At 46.6% G+C, this 14778-nt stretch overlaps 1 protein-coding gene and 1 non-coding gene across 8 annotated transcripts in view; both read right to left on the reverse strand.

Annotated features, from left to right (window-relative positions):
• LOC135368144 (bromodomain-containing protein 3-like) overlaps positions 1 to 14778 on the reverse strand; it is a 63375-nt gene that overhangs the window by 26797 nt on the left and 21800 nt on the right. For 5 of the 7 annotated variants that reach the window (XM_064601261.1, XM_064601255.1, XM_064601257.1 and 2 more), the window contains 7 exons: positions 12282 to 12419; positions 11168 to 11296; positions 9388 to 9588; positions 7918 to 8404; positions 5462 to 5632; positions 5262 to 5390; positions 2420 to 2554 (listed from right to left, as the gene is read on the reverse strand). In XM_064601261.1, the coding sequence (XP_064457331.1) occupies positions 2420 to 2554; positions 5262 to 5390; positions 5462 to 5632; positions 7918 to 8404; positions 9388 to 9588; positions 11168 to 11296; positions 12282 to 12419 (1390 nt within the window). The remainder of the gene's footprint in view (positions 1 to 2419; positions 2555 to 5261; positions 5391 to 5461; positions 5633 to 7917; positions 8405 to 9387; positions 9589 to 11167; positions 11297 to 12281; positions 12420 to 14778) is intronic. The other 2 variants (XM_064601260.1, XM_064601258.1) reach the window with 1 other exon arrangement.
• Positions 9202 to 9342, reverse strand: LOC135369536 (small nucleolar RNA SNORD10). The gene has a single exon (XR_010415102.1). It is a non-coding gene; the product is annotated as a small nucleolar RNA SNORD10 (small nucleolar RNA).

Below are 14778 nucleotides of genomic sequence, written 5' to 3' on the forward strand. Positions count from 1 at the left end.
TTTATTATATCAAGTGGATGATGTCAGACCTTACTCTGTTCGCTTTTATTTGAACACAATATTGCAATGAAAAAAAGTACAAAAGTCTCCTAAAAAAATGTACAACGCGAAGGGAAACTTAATGAGCCTAAACAGGGCAAGGGGTAGAGAGAGAGAGTTCAATGTACAATGTGAAGGTGCAGCTCATGAAGACACACACACACACACAAAAACCGTTTCCACGGAATCCAGACACAAAAAAACACGGCGGGGGAGAGAGAGAGAGAGTCAAGCACCCTCCCCCCGGAGGTCCTCGCACGAAGAGATGAGTCCGCCTCTGTCACAGGGTTTTCGTGTTTCTTTTTTTTTCTCTCTCACTCGCGGACAATGGTGCGTGAGGAGGAAGAATGCAGAGGGAGAGAGAGAGACGGGACCCCCCCAACCACACGGGGAATCCATTGCACGGCTATTGCTCTCTGCACTTGTCAGAACTGGGGCAAAGTTTCGGTTAAGAGAAAGAAAAATATAATAAATAAAAATAATCTGATTTCCCAAAGCACCAAAAAAAAAATGTTGCGTGTATGTGTGCACAGTCCTTCCACATTAATGCGGACGTAAAGAGCAGCCTCTCGATATTCGCGACCCGTCGTCGACAACGTGGTGCATGCTGCTCGGTCACACAAGCACATTCACCGGCGTACTGCGGCTGTCACTCAAGGGGCACATTCGTGTAGCCAACGTGTGCCAGCTCGGTGTAAAAACAAAAACTGGGGGAAAACATTACAACTGCGTCAGTACCAAATCCGCACACCCTACAGCACAAAAGGAAAAAGAAATAAAGGGGCGGGGCAGGGCTGGAACGGAATGCCACGTCAAGGCACGCACGGCTTGCATCACAGACCGCGCAAGTACGCGCGGTCAGCGTCCTCGAGGTGTCCTGCTGAAGAAACACCTCGGGTGTGTTTGTTCACCTCTGCTGTGAAAGGGCATGCATGTCCACAACACTTTTTTTTTTATTGTTTCTTTCTATAATGCACGGGGGAACTAACAGTGGCACTTCTTTCGAGGACACCAGTATGGCACAATCTGACCTTGAGAGAGCCCCGACTGCACACACACACACACACGCCAAATACTCCCAAAATTTTTTTTTAGTACCGAACAAAGTTTTCCCTCTTGAGGGTAGGGAGGAGCATGGATTGAGAAACAAAGCTTTTTTTTTTTCTTCTTCTTTTAAATCTGCGAAGATTTTACACCCTCTGACAAACACCTGTAGCCACCAAATGAGTGCATGTGTTCTGGAGAGGCCAGCTCACAAGGGAGACAAAAATTGGAGGAGGAGGAGGAGAGGGAAGATAAACAACAGCCCCTCCCCGCCCCGCCCCACTACCTCCTCCTTCCATAATTTTTGTCACTCAGGAAGAGTAAAAAAGTAAAATAAAACAAACATGGGGAGGAAGAAAAGGCTCTGCGCTGCCCGTCGGCAACACGCGAGGGCAGCACACTCCAGAGACTACATGCCCCCAAAGACAAACCCCCCATCCCTCCACACTCCTCCCCTCCCACCTTTTCAAAGCGGGAATTTTTTTTCCCCCTCCTCTCTCCACCAACTCATGTCACCGGAGGATGCACGTCGTGAGACGACGGCAAGACCCAGCACGCATCCGCCACACATCCACGCTCGCACAATTCAGGCACACACATCCACGCTCATTCACCTCGAGCAACACACTTTGTTTGCGCTCAAAAGGCTGGCCTCGCAAGAACACTGCACTCACCGGCTAGCAGGACAGCAAAATCCTTACCACCCCCACCCCCCCCATTCACTCACTTTAAGCCTGGCCTAAGTCCCCCTCCCCCGCAATGCCACGAAAAATAAAAATAAAAACTATCCAATGAAGAAAAGTGACTGTGAATGAAGACTATTTACAGAATGGGAGGAACTTGCACATATCCCTTTGTCACTTTCCCCCGCTTGCTCCGAATGGCATCCCCCTCCCGCACACCTACGGTGTCGGGGGGGGAGGGGAAAGGCAGGCAGGCAGCCAAGATCGCGTCAACGGTAGACACCATGCAAATTCTTCTACGTTATATACTATACAATGTATGCATATGGGCAGCACCGACACTGAACCTGGGCACGGGAGAAGAGTGTGTCCCCCCTCTCCTCCGTCCCCGACAACAATTTTCGCGCCACCGCTCCTTTCCACCCTCGCTCGGTCGTGCATCGGAAAAAATAACTTATGAGAGACGCGAGGGGGGGGGGTCGTCGTCGCCGTGCAGGGAGAGGAAAGAGATGAGGAGGATGGGGGGGGGGGGGGGGGGGGGGGCCTCTACCACTTGTGGGGGGCTTTCCTACGACGTTCGTGATGTGCCCTTTTTTCCCTGCCTTCTTTCGATCCCCGGCCGTTTTCTGTGTGTGGGAGGGGGGGAAGCTAACCTGACTCAGAGTCTGAGCTGTCAGAGGAGCTGCTCGTGCTAGAGCTGGAGCTGGAGTCACTGTCGCTCGAGCTGCTGCTGCTGGCACTCAGCCGGCTCGGGCCGCCCACCACGTCCACGTGAGAGTTTTCAGACTCTGAAAGAGGGAGGGCACGCGCCAGCGCTTTAGCCACGTCCAGCTCACAACGCTATGACACACTTGTATAATAATAATAATAATAATAACAACAACAATAATGCGAGGTTCTGCAATAAAAGAAATACGAGCGACCCGCCTACGTCTGAAAGGCTTGCGAGTCAAACAAGTGGTGAACAATGAAAGGTTAGCCAACAGTAGGACTCGAACACACACCTTCCGGATTGCCGGTGCTGGGCCCTACCAATTCGGCTAAGCTATCCTAGCCTCAGAACATCAGTTTCTATCATGTTCGAGTGAATAACATTTAAAATTGGAAATAATAACAATATTAATAATTCAATTCATTGGAAATTTTCTGCAATAAAAAAAAAAAAAAAGAAACACACACACACAAAAAAACGAGTGACTCACCTAAGCCTAAAAGGCTTGTGAGCGGGACAGACAGACAAGTGACGAGTACTCAAAAATAACTCCATGATAGGCAAGCCTGTGCAACGGGCAAGACACGTAAACAACCTTCCTGCAATTCCCTACTCCCCCCTCCCTGTCTCCCATGCACCGTCTATGTGTTAACCGTCTTGAGCCCTCGTGTTTGCGTTGTTTACGTGTCCTTGCCCATGCCTCAAGCTTGCCTATCATGGAGTTTATCCAAAAGGTATATCCAAACTGGTAGCGAAAATAAGCGAAAATACCAAATCAGACCCATCAGCAAGGCTACCATCATGAGGTGCGAACAATCCTGGGTGTTGGTAGTAGAGATACAATAATAATAATAATAATAAAAAAAAGACCCTCTACAACATGGGCACGGCCTTGTACGTGTACTAATAAGCTATACATAATTTCAATATAGAAAAAAAAAAAACTATCTGTCGCCCCACTCGTGCACATATACGAAATCATCTACCACCCGAGTACATTTCCTCATCCTGCTCCTTTGAGCATGTGTCGCAGTGGGCGTGCTTATCCGCGAATCTCTGTATCCGCGCAATGTAATAAGGAGTTTGTACACTATTTGGGTTAAACAGGAAGCGACGCTCACATCTGTACTGTAGACCAAAATTAGCACGTGTGAACAGATGAATACAATGAATCCGCTGTTGATGGCCCCGCAAAAAAAAAAAGAAAAAAAGAAAAAAAAAAAGATTTGGTCATGGCGTGATAGCGTGAGTGCTAGCAGGAATCAGCTGTGCACCAACAATGTCGTTTTTTTTTTTTTTTTTTTTTTTTTGTGCAGTGGACCCACTATGGCCACCCCTTGAAGAAATGCAAACATCTAATCACTATGTGTACGTATAGCTCTAGGTGAGAAATGGACCTTTAGTGAACCTTCCTAATTTCTGTGTGGTCATCACGCTGCCCTTCTGTTTCGAGTTGTCAAAATCTGCGATAACTGTATGTATTTGGAACTGACATGTGACACTAAACCTGATATGATTTATTTTTCTCTCTTCTCGTCCGGTATTGTTGCCCCTGGTGATTAGTATGGTCCGGTCAGGGAAGGGGAGTACAATGCATACGAAGTGCGCGAATGTAAACGTGCCATAGGCTAATTACGCGGCGCTTATTATTCATACTGCTGACATCAACTCTGACATCATTTATTTACAACCCGCGCAATGGATGGATGTCTCCAGTGATGGCCACTAACTACTTCTACAGTAGTTTAACTATAACTACTAACTACTCTGTGATTGAGTAGTTTAACTAGTAGTTCAACTACTTTTCAAGGGAGTAGTTAAAACTACTTCTTTAACTACTGCAATGTAGTTTAACTACATCTATAACTACTTAACGTTGTCCACCAAACCAGTCCCTTGTAGTGTTCTTGGACAGCTAAATATGAATCACAAGCAATAATAAACTTTGGCTCAAGCCATTGCTACGATCGTCAAATACAAAGCTTGTGGCGGGATTCTTTCTGTGCCTACGCGACAAACTAAGTTGCAGAATTATTTCACAGCAAATGAGGCTTCACTAGACAAGCATTAAAAGTGAAGATTTAGTACACATGCACGACACAATTGCTCTGCACCTCCGTTCTCATCAAACAAGTAGCTCGAGGTAAAAGTCGGAAGCACAATCGTGCCGTAAAGCTTGCGGCAAAATCGGAAGTAGTTGGCGCCTTCAGTAACCTAACTACTGTAGTTAACTACTTAAAATAGTTTAACTAGTAGTTGCCACTACATTTCTGCAAGTAGTTGATAACTACTTTTTAACTACAATCAGGTAGTTTAACTAGTAGTTTAACTACATGTAAACTACTGGCCATCACTGGATGTCTCTATCATGGCGTCATTCTGAAGACACAGGGGCCAACGGGAGTTACTCTACCTGTTTAGATATACCTTGGTTTATCCACCAGCTAGCCTGCATTCGAGCCATGCTATCTATTAACACTCAGAATAACCCTTCAAATGGAATAAAAACACAAAAGAATAGTTTTATCCAGCAGTGCTCATCGAAAGGAGCTCCGACACGTCCCCCACCATCTAAGTTATGCCCGACAAACCTGTTCGTGCAATCATTTTGCCCCAGAGTTTTCCCACTCTTGTTCACCAGGTGTGGCTGAATTACAAGAGTCAATGTGCAAGGTTAGACCCGTTTTTACCCTGCAATACGCATTGTCATTTGAGGTAAAACCCAGATACAGAGAGAGAGAGAGAGAAAGGAAAAAAAGCGCAACGCTCTGCGTGACCCATACCTTTCTTGATGGGCTTTTTGGCGGCCGTGCCCAGCTGCCCGCTGACATCCTGCAGCCTCTTCTCCAGCTCTTGTTTCTTCTCACGCACTTGCTCTTCTTTCGACTTGCCCGCCACTTTATTCTTTGAGGCTGGTGGACGGGTCGCGTCAGGCGTTAAAAAGAGAGAGACACACACACAAAGAGAAACAATTGGGACTCACAGTAGGGCTTGCGGGGCTTCTTGCGAAGGCACGAAGCCACGTAGGCCTCCAGTTCCCGCAGGGTGGATGGCTTCAGCGTCTCAAAATCGATCTCAATCTCATCCGGGTTGGAGTCTCGCAGGGAGGGCTCCCGCGACTGGATGATGTGTACCACTCGACCCAACTTGTCACCTGCAGAAAAAACAAAACTGGCATGCTCAGTGCACTTACAAAGGCACACGTACTAACACTTACGATATACAGATGCCTCGGTAACGACAATAACAATACATAGAGCCTCAAGTTTTCGGGAAATTTTTCTCTTCTGAATTCGGGAAATAAAATTAAAAAAAAAAAAAAAAAAAAAAAATCAGGTAAATAAACATGTGCTCTAAATTCACGCAAATTCGGGTGGAAAAACTTCCAGTACGTTAAATTTCGGGAAACATTGGGCTCAGCTACTCAAACTGAACTGAACTGGTTCAGTACAAATGGTGATACAACTGCGTTTGCTGCCAAACAAGTTGGTGCGCATTCCTACAGGCGTCTCAGTGGGGGCAACTTGCCGGGTAAAAATCAGGTTTCACCCTAAAGAGGCAACCTTCAATTCGGGCAAGAATCAGGTTAAACCCTAAAACCTCAGCCTCTAACGATACAGTCTCTACAGCAAAGTCGTAAATGACAGCACTTCAGATGTGGAGAGATATACCAAACTGGAAATGTCTTTAACAAAAAGCCAAACACATTCTATACTTAGGGCCTGACTTTTTAGGGTTAAACCCGTATCCGCCCGATATTTACCCCCCGAACGAAATCCGTAAAATTAGGGTTTAACCCGAATCTACCCGAAAACATCTGGGTCGCGTGGCACACTCATAAGCTTGCATTCAAATAAAGTTTGATAACATTGCTAAACATGTTAAGACAAATTTTTATTAAACAAAAAAAAAATCACCCGAATACACCCGAATTCCCGACGACAGAATATGCCGTAACGGGATTTAACCCGAATACACCCGAATTTTCAAATTAAAAATATCACCCGATATTTACCCCCCGAATGTGGCCAAAAATAAAACCCGAAAAAGTCAAGCCCTATCTATACTACATGCCTCATCACGCTCAACGTCAAACAGTGCGCAAGTTTTATTCGGCAGAGCGGACATCATCGTATTCATGGCGTCACTCGTGCACATACTGGGCCTTTTAGTGTTTTATGGCACGACAGCAGCTAAGGAAAAATTTGGACAAATTTAATGCGAGGACAGTTTTTTTTTTTTTGCTGTAGCAGGGATAGCGGCCTCATTCATGACCCTGTCATATTTTTGTTAAAGGCGACTTATTAGTGAAGCTGCCCTATTTTTCTGCTTGTGTGTGTGTGGGGGAGTTATTGGCCAAAAAAAGGGAAAGGCCAGTCATGCAGCATGGTGGCTTGCTATTCCCTAAACAAAAAAGGTAAACAAAAATGAGCAAACAAAGGTGAGCTTGTTGCATTGGCAAACTTTTACGCGTGGTAACGTTTTGTTTAGATTGTGTGCCTGAATTTTCTACGTTGTGACAACAGCAATGAACATGAATCGCAGCATCTACAAAGCAAGTTTCGAGGTTGTTATGGTCCTTCTCTGAACGTATCCCTACACATTTGGTAATCAAAACTCAAAGCTAGTATACAGCGTACGAAGCTAACTTCCCCTCCATTGAAGCCCACCCCTTCGAAGGCAAGCGAAACCACAGCACACTCTGTGACACATCCATATGATTAGGGCCTGACTTTTTAGGGTTATACTCGATATTTACCTCCAGATTCAAATCGGGGGAAGAACAGGGTTTAACCCGGTATTTCTCCGAAAACTGCTGTACCAGTGAAATCCGAAGTCATCACAGCTAATACACAACTTTGGAAACTGTGTTGTAACTGCATAAATATGCTAATACAAACTGTCAAAACAAACTCTGCTGCCTCTTAGATGCATAGACTAAATATCGACACTCTGTGTCTGCTGGTGTGTCGTGTCATGCCTAGCAAACCAAAATTTAAACCCGATCCAACCCGGTTCAACAAGAATTAGGTTCAATCAGGTTCAGTTCAACCCGATTACCCCCCAATTATTGAAGCAAAATATAACCCAGTATTTACCCCCCCGATTTTGCTGGAAAATATAACCCGAAAAAGTCTGGCCCTACATATGATGTTCAGCACAGCCGCGGCTTCAGTAGGTTATCAACCAACCCTGGTATTATTTGTTGAGCTGCCCACCTCAATTCACTGTGCCTGGGCAGACAGACAAACTCAGTAGGTTCATTCCATTCGCTTGCACCGCCCGCACCTCATGAACCAGTTTCCAAGGAGGATCGGGTGCTATTAACGCGCGAGAACCCGGGAAGAAATCGGGCACTACGATCTCCGCTCGATATATGATCCATCGCGAAAAATCGGGTTTAACCCGAAAAACGAGAGAACCCCGAGAATAACTCACCTGGCAACTTGTTGATGTCGAGGCTGAGCTGCCGCTTCTCGTCGTACGACATTGGCTTGGCGTGATCCTCATCTTCGCTATCAAACGCAGGTAGGCTTTTGCTCTTCTTAGATGACTTGCTGTTAGAGCGCTGCCGCTTCTGCTGTGCAGACTTCCCTCCCGTCGCGCTGGCCGTCGATCCCTTCCCCCCTTGAGCCGCAGCCGTGGCATTGGCGCCACTTTTGCTGCTCTTGGAGGACTTTGAGCTCTTGCTCGCAGGCACTGGCGGGCCCTGGGCGCCTGGCAGGGATCCCGGCGCCACCGACGTTGCCGGGCCAGAGGGGCCCAGGCTCACGTCCGGCGTCCCCACCAGGGCGGGTTCCAATTCTAATTTAATGTCCTTAGTTTCCTCTTTCTCTCCTCTCGGTTTCTTCTTTTTCTTCTTCTTTTTGTCCTTTTTTCGGCTCTCCGCCGCCAGGAGACTGATCTGCTCCGTCACTTTCCGCAACTGCGAGCGGGGGAAAAAAAAAAAAGGGGGACCGCAAGTTTTGAGGGCGTAAGAAAGGTAGCGACTTAAAATTTTTTGACGTCGAAAATATTTCTCTCGAGGCACACCTAACTGCAATCCGTGTGGCGTGTTTTGGAAACGGTACTTTTCAGCAGTACCGGGCCTGGCCAATCTTGAGGGCCGCAAGAGCAGGTCCGCACGTTAGGCTATTATGGCAACGTAGAGCTCAGCACAAAGTTACGACTGCACGTCCCCGTAAAACTATTTCGTTAGAGGAGCAATGTCAGGCACCCGAGAAGGGTTTTCCCACAATTAGCACACCTGCAGCAAATTTCCGAAACCTACAAATGCCCTTCCCCCGTATCTTCCGTGCGCGAGACACCCTCCTTCACCCTCCCGATACACGTGATGAGTGCTGCGACGGGAATATTTTGAGAGAACTGATATGTTCTGAGGCTGGAATCGGAAATGGAACCGGTAATACAGAAGACGTGGGTTCGAGTCCTACAGCTGGCTAACCTTTTCACCGTCTTCCATCTTTCACCGGGAATATTTTGTTCGTTCAATACTCACGCTGTACAGTTTCATGACAGCCACGGTCCTCACTCTCGCTCAAGCCCTCAAGTTACTCGTTGCACGATCCACCACAACTAAAAACAAACGCTTTACGAAGCCAACTTTAGCAGTTCCTTCGAGGAAGATTATCCTTCAAAACAGACAGCAATATTTAAACATCGGCACGATCGAACTGTAGGTGCGGGTTTCTCCAGATCTTGCACACAACCACAACTAACACGGGCATCAGAATGGAAGACGTTCTGATCACGTCCACCGAAAGACGGACGGAATCGCTCCAAGCCTTCAGAGGAAGGCCAAGGAGGATCCCAGCCACCTCCGACGGCAGAGTCAGATGACACGCAAGGTTTTCATCACCTGCCACGGCGTTCCCCCTTCCACTACGGACAGTGACCCTGCACCCTCACCTGCTCCTGAAGCTGCTGCAGCTTGTGCTCCCGCTCCTCGTCGCTGTCCTCCGACTCGCTCGAAGTCGACGTGCCGCTCGTAGAAGAGTTTGACGAGGAAGACGAGTCCGAGTCGTCCTCCTTGTCCCCCTGGGATGTCGGCGTGGGATCGCTCTGCGGCGGCTCGTCGGGCATCTTGGCGTAGCGCATTTCAAATACGTCCTGCGGGGAATTGTTCCTCGTGAAGGGAAGCCAGCCCGGGTGAAACGCTCATCAATGCCGCATGTTCGTTACGGCAGCTCAGAAAAACATCGATCGTCCTGTTTCCCCCTGGCGAAACGTGTGCCTCCGCTATGCCCGCCGAGAACCGGCGGGGCACGCAAAGCGCAAGATTTCGCCACTAGGGGGAAATCTGCTGACGCGCATGGTTTTTCATCACAGGTGCGCAGACTGACAAACAGCTGAGAATATGATTTACCACTAAATTTTGGAGCAAAAATTCTGAGGACTTTTCAATGCCCAGCTGTGGGCTTGTTGGGAAAATTGTTTATAACCAGGGTTTCGACATTTCAAAAAAATATTTATAAGCAACAGGTACAACCTGAGCAAATACATCGGGACTGCACAATAGCGACCTATTCACAAACGCAATTTACGAGCGCTGATTATTAAAGATCGCAGAACAGAAATGAAGGGTGATGAAAACAACGCAAGGTGCCGTTCATTTTGTGCACTTGTGGTCTCGACAGCTGAACAATATTGCAATGAGTCCTAACTCCTGCGATTTTCAAATGAAGTTCCAAATCCTGACAAGCAGAATTTGCACTGACAACTCTATGAGAGAAAAAAGAAAAGAAAAAAGAAAAGAAAAAAGAAAGATGCAGAAATCAAAGGTTTTCAAGAAACTGGAAAACTGCAGGGTCTTCCAGAACTCATTTTCCTCCTTGAACAGATCAACATCAACACCCATGTTGTTCATGTAACTGAGTGGCAGAGGTTGCGCCGCTCTTTTTCCTGTTGGCGACAGCCAATTGTCCAGCCCGAAATCCGAATTATGCGGAGCCCGCTGAATTTTCCTGCCATAGAAATACGTGGTAGTTTTGACGGGACCAACTGGAGGAGCCGAAGTATCCGAAATTCCGAATTAACAGGGGCCGAACTAACGGGGCCCGAAATCCGATTTATGCGGAGCCCGCTGAATTTTCCTGCCATAGAAATACGTGGTACTTTTGACTGGACCAAGTGGAGGAGCCGAATTATCCAGAATTCCGAATTAACGGGGGCCGAACTAACAAGATTTTACCGTATCTGTCAAACCACCCAAAAACGGCCATTTTTGCGGCGGAAGGGAAAGAGCTGAAGGGACCACGAAGAGATCAAATCCTCTGCAGGCATAAGCAGTGCATTCCTAGCCACTAATCCATGCACCACGTGGAGTATGAACTCATCGTTGGTTAGAACAACAGAAATGTTAACTACAAAAAAAAAAAAAAAAAAAAAAAAAAAAGACCGAGAAAGTGGCTGTGACGTCCAACGCCGGCAACCTTGGAGTGAGCAAAGGCCACGTCAGTCCGCAATGCAATATGAATGCAGTCCGTTGAATGCAATATGGCAATAATAGGATATACTTAAGATAATAGCCAGCTGTTCTCCACTAAGAACTCGGATTTCTAAGGAATCACTTCGTGGACCCTTCAAAATTGGGAGATGCACTGCAAGTGGCAACAAAAAGCTACAACAACAACAACAACAATGCTCGGAGAGATACAAAATGAGAAGAACAAAAGGCTTTCAAACTCACTTGCAGCTTTCTTGCCATCACCACAACTTCATGGTCTGGAGGGTTGTACTTGTAGCAGTTGGTGAATATTAACCGCACATCATCAGCAAACTCCGTCGGCGCCCTGTACTCTCGATTGTCCATTTTTTGCTGCAAGCAAACGAGCGCTCGTTTTGACACTACCACCACCAGACCATCTTGTACTGCATCAGAGCTTATTAAAGGCCCAAACTGTATATGGGTGTCCGCGCAATACTTGCCCATCTGGATAAAGCATCAGTAATCATTGTGGTGTGTGGAGCAGTTGCAAACTTCAACATTCAGCGGACTGGTAGCCAAATAATGTGAATGAGCCGCACGAGAGTGCGAAACCAGCCGAGATTTTGTTCGCACTGCGCCTCGCCACTTAATTGCATGCACCCTGGGGCCAGATTCTATCCTGCATCCTTGGCACCTCCTTAGAACGCTTGCAATGTCTCGTTTTGTACACGCAGGTTATAAAATACATTACTGTTTATAAAAATGGAGGATAGAAACCTGGTTTCCTTTCAAGGGCTTTTTTCGAGTAAAATCTGGTATACACAATCAACCCTCGATTTGTGAACCCGCGATTTATGAATTCCTCAGCTTTCCTCGATTTCTGAACGCGTTACCCCGTCAACCAAATGGTTGAAAAAAGACGGAACTTGGAGCACGATGTGTCCGCAGCATCAGAGGTGAGACTTGACCGTTGTTGATAGAATAGGGGGACACTGTACGAGGACATGCGACTCATCCTTGGTGCCACAGATTGGCACAACGACCACAGTTATTTGGAGTTCAGATTCTGAAATGAACACGCCTGGAGCGAGGAGTCGGGCCCTTACAACCGGGGCGACAAAGACTGACAGTGAGCAAAGTAAGCGCGCAAGAGTGCTACCGCGACTAGTAGACTGGATCCAAGACTGCGCGTCTAAAATATGCACCCATGCCAGCTGCACCAAGAAAATAATTGCACCCCCGTTCTGTCACTCGCTTTCGGGGCATGATCGGACTACGCGGATTGGACGGGGACACGAAAGTCGGCCGTCACGCGGCAAAAAGACGATCGGCGTGGGGTGGGGGCTTTCCCGTACAGAGTATGCCAGGCGCTTACCTTGACTGTGCCCAGATCCATGGGGTGCTTGATGATGTCGTGGTAGTCGTGGAGCCCCAGTAAGTCTGCGTCCACAGGCTTGTAGAACGGCCACGCATAACCCTGGGGAGAACAACCCACAACTTGAGCAAAGTGCTTCTGAAACACAACAAGAACAGAGGCGAGGGGGAGAGGGAAGGGGAAGCAGGCTCACACAAGGCACACAAAGGAAACAAAAAAAAAAAAAAAAAAAAGGTAAGAAACTCCGGCAGAAAAGATCTACGGGAAGCAAAACAAAAACGGTACCATACTGACCACCACCACAACTACTAAGCAAATTTATCTGACCGACATTACTTTCTGGGGGGAGAGAGTACTTGCCAGCTGAAAGGAGAGAGTGGGAAAAAGAGCTAAAGGGGCACCACTCATTACTCGACCTGCATGCATTGCATTGTATCGTATGTATTGTATTGCACGTCAGAGTATTGGCGAAAAAGGGAACTGTTCTTCTATGTGCCTTAATTGGCAAGATGCAAACACCGCGGTTCACGATCAATTTTGGAACAAAAGTTGGAGGGTTCTTCGAGGGCCTTCAGCACATCAGCCGTCGTTCTGCCCAGGATAGCCACAGAATACACGACCTCACAGTAGTGATTCGTTTCGTGCGTACAATGATGAGAGCTGTTCATTCCTTGCACTTATGATTTCAGCTACGGATTGCTCTTGCAATGAGTGTTAACTGTGCGCTTTCTCTTTTCTTTCCCAAACACTCAATGGAATTCACTTGCGGCTCAGCGAGAGTAAGAAAACTATGCAAAACCGAGGGTTTTTCCCAAGGACTGTGGTAAATACCAGGTCATCCAACTCTGATATTAGAGGAGTTAGAGAAGTTATTAGTTAGAGAAGTTAGTTATTAGAGAAGCCTCAGCCATTCACATTGTCTCTAGTAAGCATGTGGCCACCCCGACGGCCACACCACTGGCGCAGATGCCAGCCGTTACATCGCACATGGACGAGTTTCAGTATTCGCAGTAAAATTTTTTTGCAAATACCTAAATGACGCATTTATGACAAAATAATCGTCCCTTAACACGGACAGATACGGACAAGTGGTGGCCCTTGGTAGATGCTAGAAACACTACAGAATGAGTTTTGTTTTCACTTTTAGCTTTCCCTCGTGGTGGTGATTTATGAAGCTGGTTCTGTGCAAAAGAGGCAGCGTGGAGATTTTATCTTGGTCGTGGCGGACCTCTTCTGCAAATGTGCAATACTCGCATTCGAAGCGTATTTGGGTTCAATTTCTTTTATCAGAATGCAAATGACGACCCTGAAGGTGTTAGATAATCAGGTTTTTGCCCTGAACGTGCGAATATGTATAACTTTCGCTACTGCTGTCCTTCCTGTCCTAAAACTAAACGGGAGGTATAGAAAATGGGGTGAAATAGCAAAATGTGGTACAAGGACAGGAAAGTTCAGCATGAAACTGATGTCTTCCATTTTCCCTTAAAACACAATCTCACCGCGTAACACACTTTTAGCCAACTGTAATCCTGAATGGCATTATCCTTTCCGCAGGCTGCACAGCGCTCAAAAGGCGAGCACAAACGAACCCACATGGGTAGCATCCGTTTGCCATCTTTTGAGCGCTACGCAGTCTGCAGTGCCTACCAACAAGTCCATTCAGATGTTTTAAGCAACTGTTCTTTCACCCGATTTTCTCAAACGGGGGCATACACCGTTTTGGGACACCTACACAGTTTAGAGAAACTAGTGCTACACCATACATTAAATATTCCTGCCCACATTCACTTAACACAGCACTGGGCCAAAATATGCGCTTCATCATATTACGTAACCTCAGCAACAACTTGACAATTTAGGTGGTGTCAGAAACAAGCATAAATTATGAAAAAAAAAAAAAAAAAGTTGCAGCATTTCGGAAAAACCTTAAAAGAAAATGTACACACTGTATCAGTTGCTCAAACCTTAAAATAATCCAGTCTCACAATAACATTCAGGACCCAAACTAAGACTCAGGACCCAAAAGTACTGCATTAATGCGGAAAGTCTGAGTGATTGGTGAATTAGCACAACGAACTAGAAAGCAGCAGCAAAAGATAATGCCGCAGACACACAGAAACAGCATCAACGTGTTGCCTTCTCATCAGCTACGGGCCAATTTGGGGCTGTGCAAATCCGAATATCTGAAGTGGAATAGGACTGAAGGTTTGGGGATAGAAAGGATTTTGAATAGAACGTAATATTTGTGGAAATTTTACAATATGGTAGGCCCTAAAGTTTGCAATAGTGGCCCATGCCTTTAGTGTAGTTTTTCTGGCATTAACGGTCACAATAGAGACACACACGATTCCTCCGTGTGGATCCCTTACTCTTATTTTGCATCATAGTGTTTCCTGCTTTTCAGGAAGTCTACACTTACTGGTGCAATTATCTTGATTTCAGTGCTAATCAGGCAGTGTCATGTTACACAGATGAGGCTGTAACTGTTTCTGAACAT

Source organism: Ornithodoros turicata, chromosome 9 (assembly GCF_037126465.1).
Source record: "Ornithodoros turicata isolate Travis chromosome 9, ASM3712646v1, whole genome shotgun sequence".
NCBI classification, from domain to species: domain Eukaryota; kingdom Metazoa; phylum Arthropoda; class Arachnida; order Ixodida; family Argasidae; genus Ornithodoros; species Ornithodoros turicata.